Below are 22,016 nucleotides of genomic sequence, written 5' to 3'. Positions count from 1 at the left end.
GGTGGGCTGCGGGGGCTGGCGCCTGCGGGAGGGCCGCGGGGTTCGGTGGCGGTGCGGGCTGGAGGGGGGAGCGCAGCACCCCGACCGCCTCCCTTTCCCCGCCCTTCTTTCCTGTTCTGTGGAGCTGGAGGGGGTCCGGAGGTCTTCTGCCACCTCTCTTAACCTTGCTGGGCCGGCGTGGTTTGAGGGGTTAATGTAGTCACTGGCGTCTCTGCGCTGGAGCTCGTGAACCTCTTGGTGGAAAGCCGTGGGGTGTCGTTACCCATCGTTGCTGACAGCAGTTGTGACCTGAAGTCCTGGCAAATGAGTGTAATTTCAGCTGTGCTTTCTGCAGCCATTCAGTGGTGTAGTCTGACCCAAAATACCTTTTCTGCACATGTGAGGAAGCGTTCTCCAAGTTCTTGGACTAGTCCGGGGCACTTGGTTTCTAGTGCCCTGTGCAGGGCAAGAGAGAGGCCTCCCTCTTGTTATCTTTTTTGCGCAAGATTCTGGGATTAGTGAGAACCTGTAGCTATTGGTATCTTCCAATTGCAACCGGTTTTATCTGGTGTGCTGGTCAGGCAAAGCAGCTATGCAGCCAGTGAGGTACTATGCAAGAGTTTCTTCCTGAAGCGCTCGCCTCAGTGGAACTGTGACTGAGGCTTCAACAATGAGGAAGAAAATTAGACTGAAAGGAGAATGGCGTTCACTATGGGAGACCTTTGCTGAACAGCTTTCCACCTGGGTGATTGTACCAGGCTGAATTGTTGCTTGAGGAAATGCAGTTAGTGGACCTCCCCTGGTGCTGCTTAGGTTACCTGAGTCATTTGGGTGAAGGAAGTAGTCAAGGAGAAAGGGGGCAATCTGTCCTCCCGGTGGATGTGTAGGGTGTTAAGTGGCTGAATGTTCCGGCCTGGGAGCAGATCTGGTGTCAAGATGAGACCTGCCTGTAAGTTGCCATCTGGCTGGCTTGCTGTGTTCAAGGAGAACAGAAGGAGCTCACAGTCCTGATGGTGGTTCAGTTGCAGTGAAAAGATGTAGGCAGTTGGCAAAGGTTTCCCATGGGTTTCTTTTTCCTGTTGTCACTATTTTATTTGGCTTGTGTGTAAATTCATATGACGGATTCCAGCCCTGATGGGAGAATGACTGTTTTGTATGGACGCTGGCCATTGATGTGGCTTTCGTCCTTGACAGCTGGTACTGGAGCCTGCTCAGTGCCTTGTGTGCTGACTCTTCACTCTTCTGTGGGTGTATTTTAAAGTTAGGTTCCTGTGGGCATTCCTATTGGTTGGTTTGAGTGTGCTTTAATTAATGTGAGAAAATAGTGTGCCTTTTCACTCAGAATTGTCGTCTTGTATATGGCATGAGACACACATGCTGTTGATGGTGGACATTTGCGCACATGGAGCGAGAGAACGTTCTATGCAGAGGTGAAGGGTTCTTTCACCTTGGTTGGATGAGGTAGTATCAACCTTCAGAAAGGTTTTAAACCCATCTCTCTTCTTAATTTTGGAACTTGTCAAGGGAGAAAAGAAAGGAAGTTAAATTTATCAGTGCACCAAAAAAAACCCAAGAGGCACAACAGATTTCCTAGGACCTCAGTAAATCAGTTCTGTATAGCATGCCCCCGACAGGCTTTGTAGCTATAGCCACATGAATGTGCTGTTGCTGTGTTATAGTTCCTTTTGTATGTGCGGCTACACTTGTGCTTTCTTCTGGAGCTTTGCATTGTGTTCCTCTGACTTCACAGCAGCACTACTACAAACAAAATGTATTCCCATTACTGGCCTTTCTTTCCTTGCTGACTTGAGAGGAGCAATGGCGCTAATATAGTTTATTTTATGATTCCCTGCTGTGTATCCCGATTATGCCAGTACTTGCCCTTGAGTCAAACCAAGGTGAAGTTTTCCATATTCCCATTTTCCCTGCAGATGGCAGGAGACCATTGCTTGCTCTGTCCTTGGTTCAAGATCACTAAGACCTGTCGGACAATTCAGCTTTTTTTTTTCAGCCTAGCTATGATGGCACCTTATATTGCTGATTTTCAGAATTAATTTCCCAGATTGTTAACTGACAGTTCTTAGCACAGACACTATTTTAATTTAGATCTGCATTCTAATGAGTGGCAACATATCTTGGATAGCAGCTACTCGCAACTAGGTTTTCTTTACCCCAGTGTATCCCAGCTGCAAGAGCATCCTTAAAGCTGCTGGCAGTGTGTATGCTAGAGGGAAGTTGATTGTATGATGGCCACATCATCTCTGGTGGCCATCTGACTTGGTGTCATGTTTACCATTTCACGTACAGATAATAAAATGAGACATTGCTGTGCTGATTGAGGGAGATAACTAACTCTCTGTGTCCAGTGAGCTCTGAAATTCTGCAATGCAGGTCGAGACTCAGGCTTCAATTGGTTTAAAAGCCCTTGTAGTGGAAATGATTGGTCTTTCTCTTTTTATGCTTTTGAGAGAGAGGCTGTGTTACTTAGGGTACGCTTTGCAGAAAGGAAAGAGTTACGGACTGAGGCAGAAAGAGCTTAGGTGGGGGACCCACAGTGCCAGTTTTGTGTTGATGGGGGTTTTTTTGGTGACATGAGGGGACTGGTTCTGTAAGATGCTGGAGGGAGATCTCATAGATTCTGAAACATTGGTAAGTTTCTGTGAAATTCCGCAGCTGTGTGGGGAGGAGGGAAATGCACCTTCTACAGCCAGGCCAAGCTGGAGCAGAGTTTCAGCCAGGCATTTGTAGCACATCTTGGATATGTACTGTGAAAGAACTGAAATAGCAAGGGAATTGCGAGGTCTGTGATTCTTAATACACAGAGGTATGAGTTTAGAAACCCGAAGCTTCATCTAAGAGGAGAACGAGAACTTATGCCCTGGGGACTGCAACACTGTTCGCCCAAGCAGAGGAAAGAAGAAAATAGCTGAGTGGGTGGGATTTTCCTTGAGATGTGGGGGAGGAAAAGGCAGGGAGAGTCTGGCTGCTTCTGCAGCGCGTTTGGAGCTCTGCACAGACTTACCTGTCGGTTTTCATGTGCATTAGAAAGCTTAGTGGAAATGTGCAAAGGCAGCCAGATCTGTATGATGACTGGGATGGAGGGAAATAAGAGACGTCTGAAGAGGAAGGTAGATGAAGGGGGAGTAAGGAGGAAGTGGCTGCTGAGGTGGTGGTATGGCAGGCAGGAGGAGCATATCGCTTACATCCCTAGAAGAGGTGACTGTCTTTACAGACAGCTGCTGTGGTGAGCCTGGGTCTGTTCATTTCCTTCTCACTACTTTATATAATCTGTGTTCTGAATGAGTAGATACTGACTGTGTAGGCTCCGTGGCTTTTCTTCTGGCGTATGTCCTGGTTTTTGTGGGCTGCATCAATCCTTGTTGTTAGATTTTTATTTTTTTTTTATCTCAAACCCGACAGTAAAGTATAATTTAGTGGGTAATGCTGCTGAAACTGAAAATCCTTGTGAGGATACCAGTTTCCTGAATACCTAAAACAACAGCAGCAGCAAAAAAAATATCTAGTTTGCTTTGGGGTCCAAGAACTTTAAAAGATTTATTTTATTTTTTTTTTAGGCTTGATTGTAAATAGCCCTCTAGATCTGGGCAAAATCTGTTTGAGAATAGTACATGGCATTTTGTGGGGTGTGAAGGCTTGAAGTGGTACCTGATCTTAGCAGTCCTCATGAATAGCACACAGGTTCTTAGCTTTTCAACAGAACCTATGGGGGCAGAATGTGTTTTGTTCCATCTTGAACCTGCTAGTTTCAGAGGGTTGTATAATGAAATGAGATTGTGATAGGTGGAGGTTGAGGCTATGGTGAAGCCTACCACCTCATCAACAGCAACAGCTTTACAGCACCTCCCCTGTAGATTTGATGTCTAGTGATACTATTGCATCTTACACCTCTCACATGTTTATACTTGCTAGATTTGTCCACAACAATGGAGAGATCTAACTTTTCTCTGTCCATTTTTTCCTTTTCCAGGGAAGCTAGCAAACGACAAGCTGCAGGGAACAGCGTTGCAGGACAACCCTTTTCCACAAAGAGGAAGAAATTGCTGTGCTCAGGTCCTCACATTTCAGCAATGCTTCTGTAATGCAAGTTCCAGGGGTTTCTCTTTCTGTGATAATCTTCTCTATGGACTCTTCTTGCTGACCTTTGCCCCGGTGTTGGGCACAAAGAGGAAGGATGCGTACCCCCCTTTTGGCTTTTAGAACATGGGCACTTGTGTAAAGGTATGTGATTGCTCTTTGGTTGGAGGGATGGCATATCTGTGGAGGCCAGCAAAGGGGATTTGCTGGGCTGGAAAGTCATGGCTATTGTTCAGGGGAAATACCTCATTTAAGCTTTCTGCATGCTGATGTCCATTGCTGCTGCTGTTTGAGATGACTGATGAATAACTCCCCTTTTGTGTTTGTTTAAAAAAAAAACAAAAAACAAACAAAAAGAAGAAAAAGCAGCTTGAATGCACAATGTAGCTTCTCACTAACTGAATGGTGACATGGCGAGCTATATTGTATGCATTAGTGTATGCCAAATTGTTTGTCTAATTGTCACACACGTTCCTTGCTGCTGCTCTTGTTCCATCTGTCAGCTATGTCTTATCAACCAAACAGCATGTTGTTGTTCTAGGTGTGGTCTTTTTACTACATGTTTGTTTAGCGGTCCCCTCAGTGAGAACTTGATTCTAGATTGGTGTCTCTAAAAATTGCTGTAATCTTAATAGTGTCCAAACCCAAGGTTTTAGCTGATGTGTTGATCAGCAAGAGTTTCAGTGGAGAGGTTCCACTTTGCAGAAGTGAGTAGAAAACCATGGATGGACTGTTTTCCAGTTGCATTCATACTTTCCATAGTAGCGTTATGGGGCAAAAAATGGATTCAGCTCTGCCCTAGAAGGATTTTGTTTGTTCTGAACAAATGGGGATGGTCTTGTCTGCAACTCTTTTGTTCCATAGCTTTTTCTTCTAAGGTTGTTGGTTGAGGGTCAGCTTCTGTCTGTTTTGGTGGTGGCTCAGTGATGTGCTTTCATGGCAGACTAGAAGTTAACTTTGTGACTTGCAGAAGCAAGTAGGTGTGAGAGTTTGATGAGTGGCTTTTGGCCGCTGCTGTCGAAGTTGGTGATCCTGCAAAAAGTAGCTCCTTCTTGCATTACCCAGAGCCCTCTCTCACTGGTTCCTGGGGATAATCTGTTGTCTTTCTTATAGATCCCTGCATCTGAATGGGAATCTGTGGTGGAGAGAGAACTGTTCTTTGTAGCATGCTGTGCTGTTTGCATATTTCACAGTCTTATGGAACAATGGGATTTAGGGATGTCCTTGGAGAGGAAGATAGATGATCGATAGGTATTTGAGGATTCGTAGATCAAATTTAGGCCAGTGTGTGTGAGGAAGAGTCATTGGACTGGACTTGGCCTATTTTGTGTTCTAGATGCAGCTGTGATCCTCGGCTGTGTGTCTCACCGAAGGGACCTGATGTTTTACATTATTGGTAAGTGAAGGAAAGGCTGCCACTGTGTTTGTTGACCTCTCCATAGGCTTTAGAAGGGTTTCCTGAAAGCCTCTGCTTTCATGTTAGTTCAGAGTCTACCTAACAAACATGAAGTTACTGTCACCCGGCACTGTGCCCTCCACCTGGCAGACTTGCCTCCCCACCATTCTTCTTGTTCCTAAAGTCCTTCCATTGACTTCATTCCTAAGCCATCCCCTTACTTTTTCTTTCAAGAACTAGTGCAGGGTTGTTGCTTCCGTGATGCTTCTTAATCCAGCCTTAACGTGATGTGCAGGGGTTGTGTGCTTATATGACTGTTTCCCTTGAAGGAATCTCTGTGGTTCTAATTTGCAACTCAAAGGGAATTCCGTGCTTCTGTTGGGATGTCTGCTAGCCATACCTGAGACTCTACCACCTTTACCTATTTCCTCTGTTTGCAGTCATTTGCAGAGTTTCAAGGGACTTGTTATTTTCTAACCTTACTTGTAGCATAACACAAACCATAAGTGTTCACACAATAGCTTCTGCCTTAAACACCTAATTTGCAGTTGAGTAGAATGTCATTAATAAAAGGCTTCTTGGGCTGATGCATAGGGGATTTTGACGTGTGACTCAGCCATGCTGCTGCAACCATCTTCTGTTCTCTCCTTCCTGCAGGTGGGATCACGGTATCTGTGGTAGCTTTCTTCTTCACCATTAAGTTCCTCTTTGAGCTTGCCGCACGTATAGTCAGCTTCCTTCAGCATGAGGACCGGGAACGTCGAGGGGAGCGAACTATTTATGACTACGTGCGAGGCAACTATCTGGATCCCCGGTCCTGCAAAATCTCCTGGGATTGGAAGGACCCCTATGAGGTGGGCCATAGCATGGCCTTCCGAGTGCATGTAAGGGAATATTTCTGTTTCCATGCAGTTTTGGGGGTGGGAACAGAGGTCTGAGTTAGGGATAGGCTCTTCAAATATTTTTTGTTGGGGCCAAACTGGATGTAACTTAGGAGTAGGAAAGCTATCTCTTTATGACTTCTGGCTCCTGTAACTGTGTTGCAGAACTCTGTAAGTACATATCTGAGGTTTGCACTCCTTAAAATCTTATCTCCCTCTCTTTAGAATCCTCTGAAGAGCCGGAGGAGACCAGGCTTGTCCTATCTACTGCTTCCTTTACTGGGAAGTGAGTGGGCTGAGTCTTGCCTTCAACAGACTTGGTGCTATCTTTTGATTGTGCAGCTGAAGTTGGGAGCGTGGGAGTGGGCATTTTACCAACCCAAGAGCTGTAAAGCTTCATGGCCACTCCCCGTTCCTCCAAAATTGGGTGTTATTCTGTCTGACCTGGAAAAGCCTGCCGAGGACTCTGATTTCCTTCCAATCCCAAAAGTCTAGGGGAGTGGGACAAGTATAGAAATTAGATGGGTGAGGGGCCTGAACACTGAGATTTTGGAGCTATGTGGAGAAAGTTTGAACAGGTTTTGGTGGGTTCATGTGACCACCTTTCTGTCCCACGTTCCCCACCCATATGGTTATCAAAATAGGAAGAAAGGTTCAGCTAGGTTGCCGTACTCTTTGCTCTCCGGAAGTCGAGGAAAACCCTTCTGCTTGAGGGTGAGGAGTTTGAACCCCAGGGCAGGCAGTGAAAAAGAGCGAAGGGGAAAAGGAACTTGTTCTGTTCCTGCTGTTTAAATTTATTCCCTTCACCTTACTGACTCTCACTCATGGTGGCTCCAGCAGTGTGCTCTTCCACTTACTTTATGCTTGTCTACCATTTGCTTAGCCTCTTATTCATCAACAATAGCAGTTGCATGCACTGGTTTCACGGACAGTCAAGATACATACTAGCTTAGCCTCTTATTCATCAACAATAGCTGTTGCATGCACTGACAGTCAAGATACATACTGCTTCAGGCCCCACACCCTTCCTTATTTAGGGACAGGAAAAAGTAGTAACGTTTTGCTGACTGCAGGCTGATTGCAGATGGCAGGCAGGATCTGGCTGACAAGCTGCTGGCTCTTGAAGCGCCGTGCACATACGGTTTCAAGGTATAATTCTTTCCTTGTAAGGAAGTACTGTCGAGGTACGTTACCTTCTGAAATTGTCCGGCAGATCACTTCTGTGATTGAGCTGCCTGTGATTTTTATCTAACATGTTGTGCTCATGCTGGTGCATCTTATCACTACAGACTGGGTCAGCTCCTTAGGTCAGCATCTTCTCCACACTGTTTTCTATAACAAATTGGTGAGAACTTTTCCAGAGCTTAGCTGTACAAACAAACAAGATCTACTTGTTTCTCTGAAAGGATGTGGCTTTGCTTTTTTCCTTTTGGTAGTGGGTTCTCTTGGAGTCTGCTCTGATATTCCACTAACAGTGCAAAGAAGAAATGCCTAGAGGCCTGTTCTTTTCAGGACACTCATTTGAACCCCAGCACAAAAGAGAATAAGGCTGTTCAATGCCCACTTGTGCCCTGTTCACTTGGGAGAACACAGCCTGGGTGACAGAGCTGGGTGTTAATCTTTTTTCCTTTGCTGAGCTGGGGTTCTTGCCCTTGTTTCCCCAAGGCAACTTGCTTTCTCTTCTGTGCACTGTATATTTTTGCTGACCTGGACTTCTCCATTTCCCGTGCAGTTATTCTATAAAAATGGGCAACCCTTCCCTGCTCACCGGCCTGTGGGGCTGCGAGTTCACATCTGCCATGTGGAGCTAGCAATTGATATTCCTGTAACCCAGGAAGTTCTTCAGGAGCCTAATTCCAATGTGGTGAAAGTGGCCTTCACTGTGCGCAGGGCTGGGAGATACGAGATCACTGTAAAACTTGGTGGCTTGAATGTGGCCTACAGCCCCTACTACAAGGTGTTCCAACCAGGTAAGGTCTAAGTGGCCCTCTAATGACTCAAAGTAGATTTGGAGGTATTGGAGACAGTTAGGTAAATGTGTTTCCAGCTAAAATAGGTAGGTGACAGAGAAAGGGTTACCCTTCACCATTTTACTCTTGCCATGTGTAGATCCTGGCAATAGACCCATGACTAAAACATGCTTGTGACTACCAGTATGTGGCAAAATAGAAACTGCGTTACAGAATAGGTCGTTAGTGCTGTTTAAACTCCCTAACCACTTATGTCATGTTGTGCGTTTTGTAGTAACTTCTTCAAGATTAGAGTCAGAGAATGGCTTTTGTGAAAGTATTGATTTATTTGTATCTGAATTGGAAATGCTGTCATGATTTGACTCTTCCTCTTTTGAGTATCCTACTCTATTCCTTTAAGCTCCTGGAGCAGTTGATATCTTTGATTCTACACTTCTTTAAAAATGCTTCCTTTTTGTCCATTTTAAATTTGTTTCCTTCTACTTTTGTTTTTTCACCCCAATCGGCATCTTTTGTGTTTTGTGTGCATTGAAAGTACCTCTATTCCGTTGCATGGTGAATGGTGCAAGGCTTGCTAAGATACCCCTTCAGAAAGAGGAAGCTCAGATTTAACTCAGGTACCCTCCCTGCTATAGTTTGTTTGGCAAGCTGAATTTGCAGGTTTCCTCGGATGTCAGCCGACTTGTACTTTGTATGTGCAGTGGGAGCAAGCTGAAGGTTAGAATAGTGGAAAAAGCATTCTTTAGAGGGCTAGGTTTGCTTTATCAGTATTAAATTTCTGTCCCAAGGCAAACCCTGTGCACCATACCATGTATTTCAGTGTTCAGATACTCTGATTTTTGAATGTAAGGGCATAGAATGTGTTTAGAATTGATCCATTTTCAAGGTTATTGTGCCCCTAGTTGCTTTTCTTTAGCTCTTTGTAGCTTCACCTTGGAATTTGTTTGACTCTAAACTGTTGTTGTCTGCTTCAGGGATGGTGGTTCCCTCCAAAACCAAAATTGTCGGCCATTTCTCCACTCTGGTGCTGACCTGTGGGCAGCAGCACACTCTGCAGATAGTTCCCAGAGATGAGTATGACAATCCCACCAGCAATTCTGTGTCCCTGATAGATGAGCACAATTACAGCGTCTCCATCCATGAGGTGAGTGCAGCCTCATCCCTTGCTGCTTGACTTCAGGTGAGCTAGCGAACTGCCTCTTATTCAGTTGTTTTCTGTTTAGCTGGGTCCTCAAGAAGAAGAGAGCTCTGATGTTGTGTTTGAGAAGTCTGTGGTGTCCAATCGGCAGACTTGCGAAGTGTTCTTCCGACTCACCTTGCACTGTAGGGGGTGTTTCCACGCCTGCATCTCCTACCAGAACCAGCCCATAAGCAATGGTGATTTTGACATCATTGTTCTAAGTGGTGAGTCAAGAGCTACTCGATATTCTTCCTCCAGGCATCCTTACAAGATGTTTTGCGCACTTGTGTAGCAGAGCTAAATGTGACTTCCCTCCAGGCTAGCCATGCTTAATTGTTAAAGGAATGCCTATTCATTTAAAAATGCCAAGGTAAATGAATTTGCTGCTGACAAGGGAGATCTCTGAAGGCTGATACTCTCTGCTCCATAAGCAGATAAAAGGTTTACCTCTGAAATCAGGCAATTTTTATTGCTTGCTAGTACTTGGCATCTGAGCCATACTGTAAGCAAGCCAGTCACGTATTGTACGCTAAGCTATATGGATGAGAACACTGCATGTAACCTATGTGCTTTTTTACAATTTTATAATTCCTGGTTTCTTCACGAGTGAGCCAGCCTGCAATGTGGCTGGCATGTGGCTACGCCTTCAGGCTGGTGTTTTGAGACAGAGGTTCTAAACTGCTGTCTTGAAATCTTTTCATCCTGCTCCTGGGTTCTCTTTATCAGAGCTTAACTTGACCAGGTTTTCCTTTGGCTGTGTAGCCTTTTCTTTAAAATCATAGTAACTAATTTGGTGGTGGTTTGTGGATTCTTTACTTTTTAATTCTGGTCTCTGTTAAGATTTACAGAACTCTTTTTTGTATCTATTTCCCTCAGAGAATGAAAAGAACATTGTAGAACGCAATGTGTCCACCTCAGGTGTCAGTATTTACTTTGAAGCCTACCTTTATGATGCTCCTAGTTATACCAACAGTCAGTGGCAACTTCCACTAACGCACCTGAGCTCCTCTCAGCGCCGTCCTTCTACTGCAACTGAGGATGAAGATGAAGATTCTCCCTCTGACAGCCAAACCCCTGAGAAAGTGAAGAAACCCAAAAAAGTGTACTGCTATGTGTCACCTAAGGTAGATATAAAGTTATCACTCTTGAGTGCATGTTTAAAGTACACTGCAACTGAAGAACTTCCTTGTGCCCTATATCTTAGCTCCAGATTTAGGTGCCTTAGGTTTGGTTAAAAAAGGTTTGTCTAAGGCTAGAGAACAAATATGAGCTCATGACTGAGAATAACGTTAAAATGCTCCTTGAAGTTTTAGGACTGCATGTGTCTTTCTAGATCCGATCCAAAGCCTACTGGGACTTTTCTCTGTGATTGTTCAATAGATATTCTGTTTGCCTTTCCTTTCCTCTGGTCAGGTCAGACCTGTAATTCCCTTTCTCAGTTTCCGATACCTGTAGATCAGAACATACAAGAAGGCACTTCTCAGATTTTATGTCCTTGTCCTGTTTCTTGAATGTTTCAAGGAAAAGAAAAGGAAAAATTGGTCAGAGGACAAAGGGTAGATGTAAAAGTAGAAGAAACAGGATTCAAGCAATTCAAGAGAAACTGAGGATTCTCTTATAGTAAGAATAAATGTAAATAAATATATAAAGAATAAATATAGTAAGAAAGAAAATTCCACAAAATCTACTAATAAATTTAAATTTACTTTGACAATATCCACTTGAGTGTGTTAAGAGAGCTGGCTGACATTATTGCGAGGCCACTCTTCATAATCTTTGAGAAGTCATGGAGATTGGGGGATGTTCCAGAAGACCAGAAGGAGGCTAATGTCACCCCCATTTACAAGAAAGGCTTAAAGAAGGATCCAGGAAATTATACGCCCATCAGTCTTACTTCAGTCTCTGGGAAAGTTATGGAACAAATCCTCCTGGGGGCTATCACACGCCAAATGCAGCACGAGACTGGGAAAAGTCAGCACAGATTCACCAAGAGCAAATCGTGCTTGACAAACCTGATCGCCTTCTACAACAAAGTAACCTGCTCCACTGATGTGGGGTGAGTGGTGGACGTTCTCTACCTGGATTTCTCCAAGGCTTTCAATACAGTTTCCCACAGCCTCCTCCTAGAGAAACTGGTGTGTTGTGGTCTAGGCAAGTGGTCTGTGCAAGTGGTGGGGAACTGGCTAACAGGTTGCACCCAGAGGGTGGTGGTAAATAGCTCCTTTTCAAACTGGCAACCTGTCACAAGTGGCATCCCCCAGGGATTGATATTGGGCCCAACACTGTTTAATATCTTCATAAGTGATCTGGGTGATGGATCAAGTGTACCCTGATGAAGTTTGCCAATGATACCAAACTGAGTGGGGAAGTTGACCCTTTGGAAGGGAGAGCCACCCTGCAGGAAGACCTGGATGGGCTGGAAGAGTGGGCTAACAAGAACCTTGTGAAGTTCAACAAGGACAAATGTAAGGAAAACGTAATCCAGGAGTGCAGCACAGGCTGGGTCTACCAGGCTGAGGAGCGGCTCTGTGGAAAGGGACGTTGGTGGACAACAAGCTCTATATGAGTGAACAGCGTGCTGCTGCAGCAAAAAAAAAAAAAGCCAATGGGATGCTGGGTTGCATCAACGAGGACATCATCGGCAGAGATAAAGAAGTCGTCATCCCACAGTGCTTGTCAGGCCGCACCTGGAATACTGTATTCAGTTTTGGTTCCTGCTATACAAAAAAGATGTGGACAAGCTGGAGAGGATCCAGAGAAGGGCCACAAAGATGATCAGAGGACTGGGAAGCCTGCCATACGAGGAAATGCTGAGAGAACTGGGTTTGTTCAGCCTTGAGAAAAGAAGGCTCAGGGGAGACATTATCACCATGTTCCAGTATTTAAAAGGTGGCTACAAAGAAGATGAAGACTCCCCTTTTACAAGGAGTCACATGGAAAAGATGAGGGGCAATGGGTTCAAGTTACTCCTGTGGAGATTCCGATTGGACTCAAGAGAAAAATTTTTCACAATGAGAACAATAAGCCATTGGAATAACCTCCCCAGGGAAGTGCAGAGAAGTGGTGGATTCCCCAGCATTGGACGCTTTTAAGATTTGACTGGACAGGGGCCTGGAGCATCTTGTCTAGACTGTGCTTTTGCCAAGAAAGGTTCAACCAGGTGATCCTTGAGGTCCCTTCCACCTGGTATTCTATGATTCTATGGTTAATCTGTTGAACTGAATGTATTCTGAAAAATGCGGTGATAAATATCAAAGTGAAAGACTAATGCAGGAATTGCTTTTCTGACAAAGAGAGAAAGGGCTGTGAAACTGTTATGGGATGGAGGGTGTTGCTAGAGATTTCTAAATCTCAGCTGCATGTGGCTCCAAGAGCTGACTTTGGGAATGAGTGCTGGGTTCTCGTGAGCTCAGCATCCTTTAATCCTTGGAATATTGTTCTGGACTTTTGTACTCTTTTTCTGTTGCATTACCTTGTAAAAGATCACCAGAAGTGGGTGCTCGTTGCAGGTTCCCTTTAGGTGCCGAAGTTAGTGCAGTTCTGCTGCCTGCGTAATTGTATCCCTGGATATATCTATATATTCCTAGAGCATCTGTCCTGTACAGTAGATAACTGTTACTATGTTGTTATTTCTTTAAGGGGGTGCTGTTCATATTTGCTTTGTTTCTGGAGAAATGCTGCTTGTCACTTTTTCCAGTCATTGCAGCTAAAACAGGCTTGTGCAGGAAATGGTTTTGTGTTTTGTCTAAAGATGCTAAAATTTCATCTTAGCTTTCTCTCCAGAAGGTGACCGTTCCACAGTTAGTAGTTATTTCTTGTAGCAGAAATACACTGAGAGAAAATTTCTACAAATCTCCTGGATTTAGCAATTGCAAAAAGTTGTTTGAAATGGTTGCGAAAATCAGGGAGTGGTAGCAATAATTCTGTTAGGTAGTGTGACTTTTTCCAAACCCTTTTTGGCAATGCATTACAATCTTGTCCTGAATTCAGCCTCTCAAGTGTACTTAATTTGGCCTTCCAATTAGACTGGTGATGTTCTAGTGAACACAATGGCTTACTGCTGTAAAATCTGTGTCATGCTGGTACCCCGTATGTGTCGTAAATGCACGCAGTGAAGTCTCACTGACAAGCTGCTTACAGTTCTGTACAGCTTTGAACCTTTTTATGTATTGTGCCAGAGTAGGATGTCACCAAATGTTGCAGAAACCTGTCCCTGGGGTTGGAGGGAGGTCTGGCCTTATGGATCTGTCTTTTACCTCATGTTTCAGGGTCAACCCTTTACAGATGTGTGACCTTTAATGTTTTCTTTTCCTTGTGGTTACTCAGCAATTCTCAGTGAAAGAATTCTACCTGAAAATCATTCCATGGCGCCTTTTCACCTTTCGAGTATGCCCTGGGACAAAGGTGAGGCTCTTTCCATCTGTCTGTTGCTGCACCTCCATATTATTAGCTTGTGGTCCTTGTGAATGACATTCTGGTTTTTACTTTTGGAGAGAAGGGCTGCCACCCAAAGAGCAACATTTTGTTGCGTAAAATTCAGACTTTGGAATTCCCTCTTAGTGCCTAAATTCTGCTAATATTTATGGATAGGAGCCAATTGTATCGCTCCTTCCTGCCTTTTGTCCCAATCCTAGGCAAAAATCTTGATTTCTTTTGCATTTCTCTTGTTTTTTCATCATAACCTTGCTAAAATGCTGTGATTGTGTCCATTGAAGCCCCTAGGCTAGGGTGTGAGTTTTGATGCAGCCTCCTATCTGGAATCCGGATGCTTGAACTGAATGTTAACTGCATCTGCGTGGGTGAGCAGAGAAAGTCCTAGAGTGCAAGTGGTGTTGCTCTGTCTACTGAACATGCTGTGCCTTCTGCATGATGGGTTTACCCTTTCTTGCATCTTTTTGCTGCTAGTTTTCATACCTTGGTCCTGACCCTGTGCACAAATTACTGACACTGGTGGTGGATGATGGGATCCAACCCCCTGTGGAGCTCAGCTGCAAGGAGAGGAACATCTTGGCAGCCACTTTCATTCGCTCCCTGCATAAAAACATAGGTAAAAGTGTGGTGAGGTGGGTACAGTAGTCAGGAAGTTAGCACTTGAGTCTGCTAGTTTCCCTTGGGAATGAAAATTGTCAGCACTGAATGACCTGTGATGAGAACTGATTCCTGGAGTCTCATGTTCTGTTCCTGTTGGTGCTTCCAATTAATGTATTTCATCCTGCCAGCTGTTCCTTTTCAGTTTGGCTTTTCTGTCAGGCTCTTTCAAAGTGCACCTGTGAGTATCTGAATGTCAGCAAGACTAACTGCGAACTGCCTTTAGAGTTCTGTTTCCAAACTTTGCTGTAATAAACTCATTCTTGGGCTGTAAAGCTGACCTGTGCAGTTAGTCTTAGGAATGCCTTCTAGATATTCAAGGTGTTGACAGCTCAGGACTGACCCAAATTGTCACCATTCTCAGGAGGCTCGGAGACCTTCCAGGACAAAGTGAACTTCTTTCAGCGAGAGCTACGTCAGGTGCATATGAAAAGACCTCATTCGAAGGTCACGCTGAAGGTCAGCCGTCACTGTCTGCTGGAGTCGGTGAGTGTACATGTCATTTTGTGTAAGCCCAATGCTCCTCCATCCTTCTTCTGCTCAGTGCCTTAAGAAATCCAAACTGGCACGCTCTAGGGGCAACCACACTAAAAATGATTAGTCCTTCTGTTTCAAGGCAGATGCCAGTAGACAGCTTGAGACGGGGGGCTGAGGGAGATGATCTCAAGGTAGCTCTGCTGTGTTTGGGTTTGGTATTGTGTGAGATGCTGTGTTCCTTCTCTACAGCCATTAAGATCAGATCAATTTCTTAAGTAATTAGGAAACTTCAGCTCTGATAAATCTGTAAGGAACTCGTCGCAGAGTAAATCAAGCCCTGAGAGATGTCTAGGGTAAATGCATGCATAGCCTGTAAAAACAGGAAATCTGCTGGTGCTATTCTGTCCCCACTTTACATTGGAACCTGAGGCCCAGAGAGAGACTGTCTCACCTGGACCCGATTTTGGAAAATTGTACCATTTTTCTGGTACAGAGCCATTAAGTGAGGTAAGCTGTCGAGTCAGGTGTTACTGAGCTGCATGCATGAAACTCTTGCATCGACGGGCTTCTAGTAGTGTTTCAGTGTGATGATAAAATATTTTGTAGAGTCCTTGAGTTAAGTCTTCACTAATGCTGGCCTGAGCTGATGTGTTTCTGAAGTCGAACTTCAGAAAGAGTCATTCATACAATACAGTTGGTAACTGACATTCGAAATACTGTGTATGCAGGGCAGGCAGTTACCCTGATTTATTGTTTCCACATGTCTTATAACAGTAATGTTATAAAGATGGAAAAGAACATTTCTGGGGAAAGCAGGAGTGGCTGGGATTTCCTGTGATTTACACTCAGTAAATCTGTGTTTTGGAATATTTTCTGCACGTATGAGCTTGCAGTGTTTACGAGATTATGTTTCGGGTAATAGCTTGCTACAAAATCACTTCTAAACAGTATTTCCATGACTATTTTTTCCCGCTGTTTTGGAAATTCCTCCACTGTCATGAGCAGTGGTATTACAGCCTAGTAGGACAAAATAAGTTTAGTGCCATAATAATAATAATAATACACGTAAGCTTTAGTGTCCAAGGTTGACAGGCACAATGAATGTGACCAATGTGTTTCGTCCAGAGGTGTGACTAGCGTGTTGCTGTAACCTATTTGAAGATAAGCTAAGCCAAAGATACCCGTATGATTGAGGACTGCTGTGTAGCTTTTAAAATTTTCTTTAATTGGAATCCAGAACTGGGACACAGGAAGTTCTAGACTCTTGAAATATTTTGTTACTTTTCTGCATTGTGATTTGCGTTAAGTATGGACTCAGTGAAGCCTTTAGGCTATTTTCTAATGCTCTCTGAAACATTCCTTTTTTAAATCTAACTCGTGGGTTGACAGTGCTTTACAGAAATTGCTCCTTCCCACAAGCATTTTAATACTTTAAACAATACTGTACTGCAGTCTTGAGATGGATACATTTGTGCTGTGCTAAGACCTCACACTGGCTTTAAGATGAGCTGTATTTATGTGGATAATGTGTCTCATAATAGAAAGTGAGGAACTGGCTTCTATGGCTTTGGACAAATAAGAATTAGACCTTAGGAGTTCCTAATTCTCATTTTTATTCTTTAGAGTACTAGACTGTTTCTTGAGTTTTGTATTGCTTAAATTGCCCATCTACACGTGAAGGATTGCATAGTGGTTATGGGGTGCCAAGCAGTAACAGCTGCTGCTATTTTCTTTTTTTTCCTCTTTTTTTTTTTTTTCTTTGCAGTCTTTTAAAGCAACACGAAATTTTTCTGTTTCTGACTGGAGCAAAAACTTTGAAGTGATTTTTCAGGATGAAGAAGGTGAGTTATCCGGTGAACATATTTGAGGAGGTAGTGAAAGGAATGACGGTAGAGTAATTTTAGCCTGAAATTCTGGTTTCTTGTAGCATATCTATCTTTTGTGACTTTCCAGCCCTTGCACTTTCTCACAGATGTTAGTGAATTATCCTGCTGGTGCTATTCTCTCCCTACGTTATGTAGGGACCTGAAGCCCAAGGGAAAAATATTAAGACTAGGTTTGGGAGCAGAACCTAGAGTTCTGGAGTCAGTGTGTACTGCTTTTTTGCTATGGAGCTGTTCACTGCGATGAGCTCTTGCGTCAGGTAATACTGAGCAGCGTGCATGAAACTCTTGAATTGATGGGCTATGGATGACCAAGCTTGTTTTATCTTGTAGCTTTGGACTGGGGAGGTCCACGCAGAGAGTGGTTTGAGCTCATCTGTAAAGCATTATTTGATACCACCAATCAACTCTTCACCCGCTTTAGTGATAACAACCAGGCCTTGGTGAGTCTGCGGTTCCCATGCTGAATGCACAGAACTGCGTGCATTGACATGCTGCTAGTTAAATAATGTTGCTGCTAAATTAGTTAAGTGGTGTGCAACCTTACTTATTCTTTAGCTTGCTTGCACAGTCACTTCCAGTGCCTTTCTCAAAGCTTTGCTTAATGGTCTTAACCTATTGAAGTGTCAAAGAACTGGCTGAATGAACAGCAGAGGGTGCCCAGTCAGCAGGGAAGACTGGAATTCTGGGCAAGAGGAGGTGGCATCGGAGCGTCTGGAGGTTTTGTTGGGTCTGAATGTTTCAGAATCCATTTTTGCTGTCATAAAGCTTCTGGCCTGTGAAACGTTTTGTATTCTTCCTAGGCAGGCTCAGGCATTTTATTTCTGTTGCTTGGCTTTGAGGATATTACACTAAAGCTCCTGGGGCAGCCTGAGAGATGCAGTGACTTGAACTGGTCCCATACTTGCTATTTGTGCTAGTCTGGTCTGGTACTTGGATGTTTCATTTTGCTTCCTCTTCGCAGGTGCATCCAAATCCAGGGCGTCCCACATATTTACGACTCAAAGTGTATGAATTTGCAGGTCGCCTAGTAGGAAAGTGTCTTTATGAATCATCTCTGGGAGGTGCTTACAAACAACTGGTTCGAGCTCGCTTCACTCGATCCTTCCTGGCTCAGATCATAGGACTTCGTATGCATTATAAGGTAAAGCTTCCCAGCCTTGTCTGAAGCCTGTGTTGATCTCGGTGGAGGCTGAATGTTGGTGTAATAGAAGCAGATCTAGACTCCTGGTTAATTCCGTGTCCCTGCCGCCTTTTTCTTTCACACAGTATTTTGAAACAGATGACCCAGAATTCTATAAATCCAAAGTTTGTTTCATACTGAACAATGATGTGAGTGAGATGGATCTGGTCTTTGCTGAAGAGAAGTATAGCAAAACAGGACAACTGGAGAAGGTGAGGGAAGCAGTTCCTGAGGGTGGGATAGTTTAACCCCTTCTGCCTGCAGCAGGGGAGGGTGAGAACTCTATGTACCCCAGAAAATTGAGCTTACTCTGGGTAGTAGATCCTTGCTTGGGTTTATTCTGGTTGGGAGTTCAGGTTTGGGGAATGCTGCTGGTTATGCTCGTGTCAAGTGTTCTCCTCTTTTCAGGTGGTGGAACTGGTGACGGGAGGTGCTCAAGTACCAGTGACCAATGAAAACAAAATCTTGTATCTAAATCTGCTTGCGCAATACAGGCTGGCCAATCAGGTTAGGGAGGAGGTGGATCACTTCCTGAAAGGTAACAGTGCTGTCTGCTCCCCGCTCCTTTCTGCCTTTATCTCCCAGGGGATAGCACTTGCTGCTCTTCTCTCCTCTTCTCTTCCAGGCCTTAACGAGTTAGTTCCTGAGAACCTCCTGGCTATTTTTGATGAGAATGAGCTTGAGGTAATTGCTGCTGCCCTAAGCATCTCTATCCTTACTTCCCCTCCTCTCTGACAAATGAAGCGCTTTCTGATCTGGAATAAAGCCAGAATGTTTCTTCTCTAAGCATTTTAAACATTTGTGATTTGCACAGTAGCTGTTGCCTTGGTTCCTGGGCTCCTGACTTTCTGACTGCAGTTTTCTTGCCTTTCAGTTGCTTATGTGCGGTACTGGAGATATCAGCGTCTGTGACTTCAAGGCACATGCTGTAGTGGTAGGAGGATCTTGGCACTTCCGTGAGAAGGCAAGTGAAAGGATTTCTCCCTCCTGCTTGCTGAAAACAGTTATCCCAACTGCAGTAGAAGACAACTTAAACTGGGAACAGATTTCTTAGCTGGAAATTAGGCTTCCAGAAGGACAAACTGGAATATTCAGGGGTCAGGAGTAGGACTGCACACATTAGAAAATAATGTTCCCCCCTCAGAGATATCCTTCAGCCTGGCTGACTATAGAGATGATGCTTATCTGTTACCAGCAGAAAAAAACCAGCAGCAGTGGTGGTCTTAAGAAAATCCAACAAAGCACTAATTAAGAACAGTTCAGCGGGGAATCAGGAGGAATTGGTGGGAATTATTGCTACTGAAGATGTTCATGGTGATATACTTATCTCTAAGGGATGCCTGAAGATCATGATTGCAGCCCACGTGGAGTGTTTGGAATTCAGTGCGGTGGTAAAGACTACTGATGCAGTAGCCTAAATTTGTACCCTGTAATTGTTCCCATCAATCCCTGCCTTTCCCAGTGGGAGGGGTATGGGAATGGTAGCAACTTCATTTAGAAAAATAATGGAAGCTGCCAAAACACCCAAGATGAAAACAGATTGGGAGTACAAACTTCTAGCTGTAAACACTGGGATGGTTCCACTGTCCTGCAAAAGTACCAGAGGATGTGAAAAAGCAAAAGATTAGCATAGCGCAAGAAGCAAATGAGCTTCTGCACTGTAAACCTACCTCATTGCCTATGCAGGTATTTCTAAAAATAAAATCCCTGTAGGGAGAGCAGAAGCCTTTCTGCTTTAAGGGAAAGGACTGGTGGGAGGTAGTAGCGTGGGACATCTCTTAACTGATAAGAAGAAACTGTAATACTTGCCTCTATGTGTCACCCTGGTGAAACAAAAAAAAAATCTGACTATTATTAGAGCACTTGCTTGCAAGGGCAATTGACTGATCTTCTTGCAACTTGCTTATATGCTTATTTGATTTGCTTGGCTGACCTGGCTTTACCTTTCCTGTTTCTTAACAGGTCATGCGGTGGTTTTGGACCGTCGTCTCCAGTTTCACGCAGGAAGAGCTGGCCAGGCTCTTGCAGTTCACAACTGGTTCCTCCCAGCTGCCCCCAGGAGGGTTTGCTGCACTCTGTCCATCTTTCCAGATTATTGCGGCTCCAACTCACAGTACTTTGCCGACAGCCCACACTTGGCAAGTATCCTGGGGTGGTAGGACTTTCTGCATTGTGCTTTTGGGAATGGCACCAGCTGGTTGTGGTGCACTTAGCATGTAATGTGTGTGACACTCATGTCAACCCATCCAAAAGCAGCTGATGGGGATGGTCCCCTCTTAGATCTAGTCTGAATTGAATTTTTCTTTTGTTTTACAGTTTTAACCAGCTGTGCCTCCCTACGTATGACTCCTATGAAGAAGTGCACAAGATGCTGCAGCTAGCTATCAGCGAGGGTTGTGAGGGCTTTGGCATGCTGTGATTTCCCCTTTCCAGGAGACCACTTAGCCTCCTGGCTCTTCGTGGCAAGACCCAGGTTCAGTCCTCTGCTTGATCTCCTTCCCTTCACGTGGGCAATGGAGGCAGAGCAAAGATTCCATGTAAAGGAATTTGTCATCCAGAAGATGTCACGTGGCCTTTCCGTATCCCAAATGTGTCATCAAGAGCTCATCTTTTCCCTTTCCCTCATTCTCCCTTTGATTCAATGTGAAACAGCAAAAGGACTGTGGTGCATTTATCAAGGAGATACTGATTTCCCTGCACCATGTACACCCGTCCTTCTGTGAGAAGATGAAGTTCGTAAGCAGAAGTTACAGCGAGGTGCAGGAGGTGTGCTGAGCTGCCGTTATCGTAGCTCTCTGGGAGGAAGAGGGAAGACCAGCATGGAGCTCTGCTGGAAGCCTGGCTCACAGGAAGCCTTAGTAATTTTCCATGTCTTGGCTCAACTTCCCCAGTGATGCTCCCCGATAGCTCATCTAACTCTGGCTTATGAAGAGTATAGGGTTGTCCATCCTTTTAGCACCTCACCCAGAAGGGTTTCTGATTCTCCTCCATCTTGCTCTGGATACTGCTGTCTCCTGTGCCACAGAGAAAAATGGGCAGTATTCACTGGAGGGAGTAACCCAAAGGGGAGAACAATCTCATCGGAGCACAAGTGCTGGCCCTGACAGCGATCCTGTACTACCTCCAGCAGGGTCCAGCAGCAGAAGCGTCCTTCTCCAGCAGTGGCTGGTAATGAGCCTCTGCAAATGAACTGGAAGAGGAGTTTATCCTCCATTGAATGTTTCTGACAGTTGATGTTGCACAGGAAGCTGTTCCATGCCCTTGCCTTCTTTTCCCTTCCTGAGGAGAGAGAGCATGGGCATGAGCGTGATCCCTCAATGCTGAGCACCAATGCCTATCCCACATTCACCTTCAGGGTATGTATGTTATGTAGTAACAGTGACAGGTCAGTAAGCAGCTACAGTGTGCACTGGGCTTGCATTTGTTGTTGGGGTGATGGTACTGGGCAGAACGTGGTACCTCCACCCAGGCATCCCACAGGGTCTTGGCTTCTACCTCTATCATGCAGCAGCCTGAGGCTTCTCTTTCTCTACTGCATTTCAGGCAGAGTTTCCAGAGGGGTGCTGGTGCCTGGAGAGCAGCTGGCTTTCTGTCCTCCCAATCTTCCTACCTTCTTTCTTCAGCTCTGCTTTTCTCCTGTTCCATTCAGTGCTGCTGGCTTTCCAGCACAAAACGTTAACTAGAACTTGGTTCAAGTGATCACTCAACAGCCTGCACTCACCATTGTCTGGCTTGTGGGGAGAAGAGTGGGCAGACCAGCGTGAGAAGTAAGCTTATGATTGGGGTGTATTGTTGCTGGCAGTCCATTCAGCCCTTCCAGGGAAATAAAGGGAAGGGGAATCTGGGAATCTTGATGAGTTCTTCAGTGAAGCAAAATTCAAGAT

General features: G+C 44.7%; 2 protein-coding genes across 2 annotated transcripts in view; one reads left to right on the top strand and one right to left on the bottom strand.

The window, feature by feature from the left end:
- The window catches only part of FCF1 (FCF1 rRNA-processing protein), a 4,983-nt gene extending 4,717 nt beyond the window's left edge, over positions 1-266 (bottom strand). Inside the window, exon 1 of the mRNA XM_009887031.1 lies at positions 164-266. Coding sequence (XP_009885333.1) covers positions 164-266 — 103 coding nt within the window. The remainder of the gene's footprint in view (positions 1-163) is intronic.
- A 3,701-nt stretch (positions 267-3,967) lies between these two features.
- AREL1 (apoptosis resistant E3 ubiquitin protein ligase 1) lies at positions 3,968-21,043 on the top strand. The gene is made up of 19 exons (XM_009886972.1): positions 3,968-4,218; positions 5,411-5,470; positions 6,128-6,354; positions 8,084-8,321; positions 9,296-9,465; positions 9,545-9,725; positions 10,378-10,625; positions 13,828-13,905; positions 14,407-14,548; positions 14,954-15,075; positions 16,832-16,907; positions 17,283-17,392; positions 17,914-18,093; positions 18,219-18,344; positions 18,541-18,670; positions 18,758-18,816; positions 19,007-19,096; positions 20,095-20,270; positions 20,449-21,043. Exons 2-19 carry the CDS (start codon positions 5,455-5,457, stop codon positions 20,549-20,551), a joined length of 2,472 nt encoding a protein of 823 aa, XP_009885274.1. The 5' UTR covers positions 3,968-4,218; positions 5,411-5,454; the 3' UTR covers positions 20,552-21,043.
- Positions 21,044-22,016: the final 973 nt, after the last annotated feature.

This window comes from Charadrius vociferus, unplaced genomic scaffold, assembly GCF_000708025.1.
Source record: "Charadrius vociferus isolate BGI_N301 unplaced genomic scaffold, ASM70802v2 scaffold14, whole genome shotgun sequence".
In the NCBI taxonomy this organism is placed as follows: Eukaryota; Metazoa; Chordata; class Aves; order Charadriiformes; family Charadriidae; genus Charadrius; species Charadrius vociferus.
This window is presented reverse-complemented; position numbering and strand designations above follow the sequence as displayed.

Bases quoted from the DNA above. Each gene is read 5' to 3' on its own strand.
- AREL1 (XM_009886972.1), top strand. The intron at 16,908-17,282 runs GTGAGTTATCCG...TTTATCTTGTAG, and splicing joins GATTTTTCAGGATGAAGAAG to CTTTGGACTGGGGAGGTCCA. The intron at 18,094-18,218 runs GTAAAGCTTCCC...TCTTTCACACAG, and splicing joins GACTTCGTATGCATTATAAG to TATTTTGAAACAGATGACCC.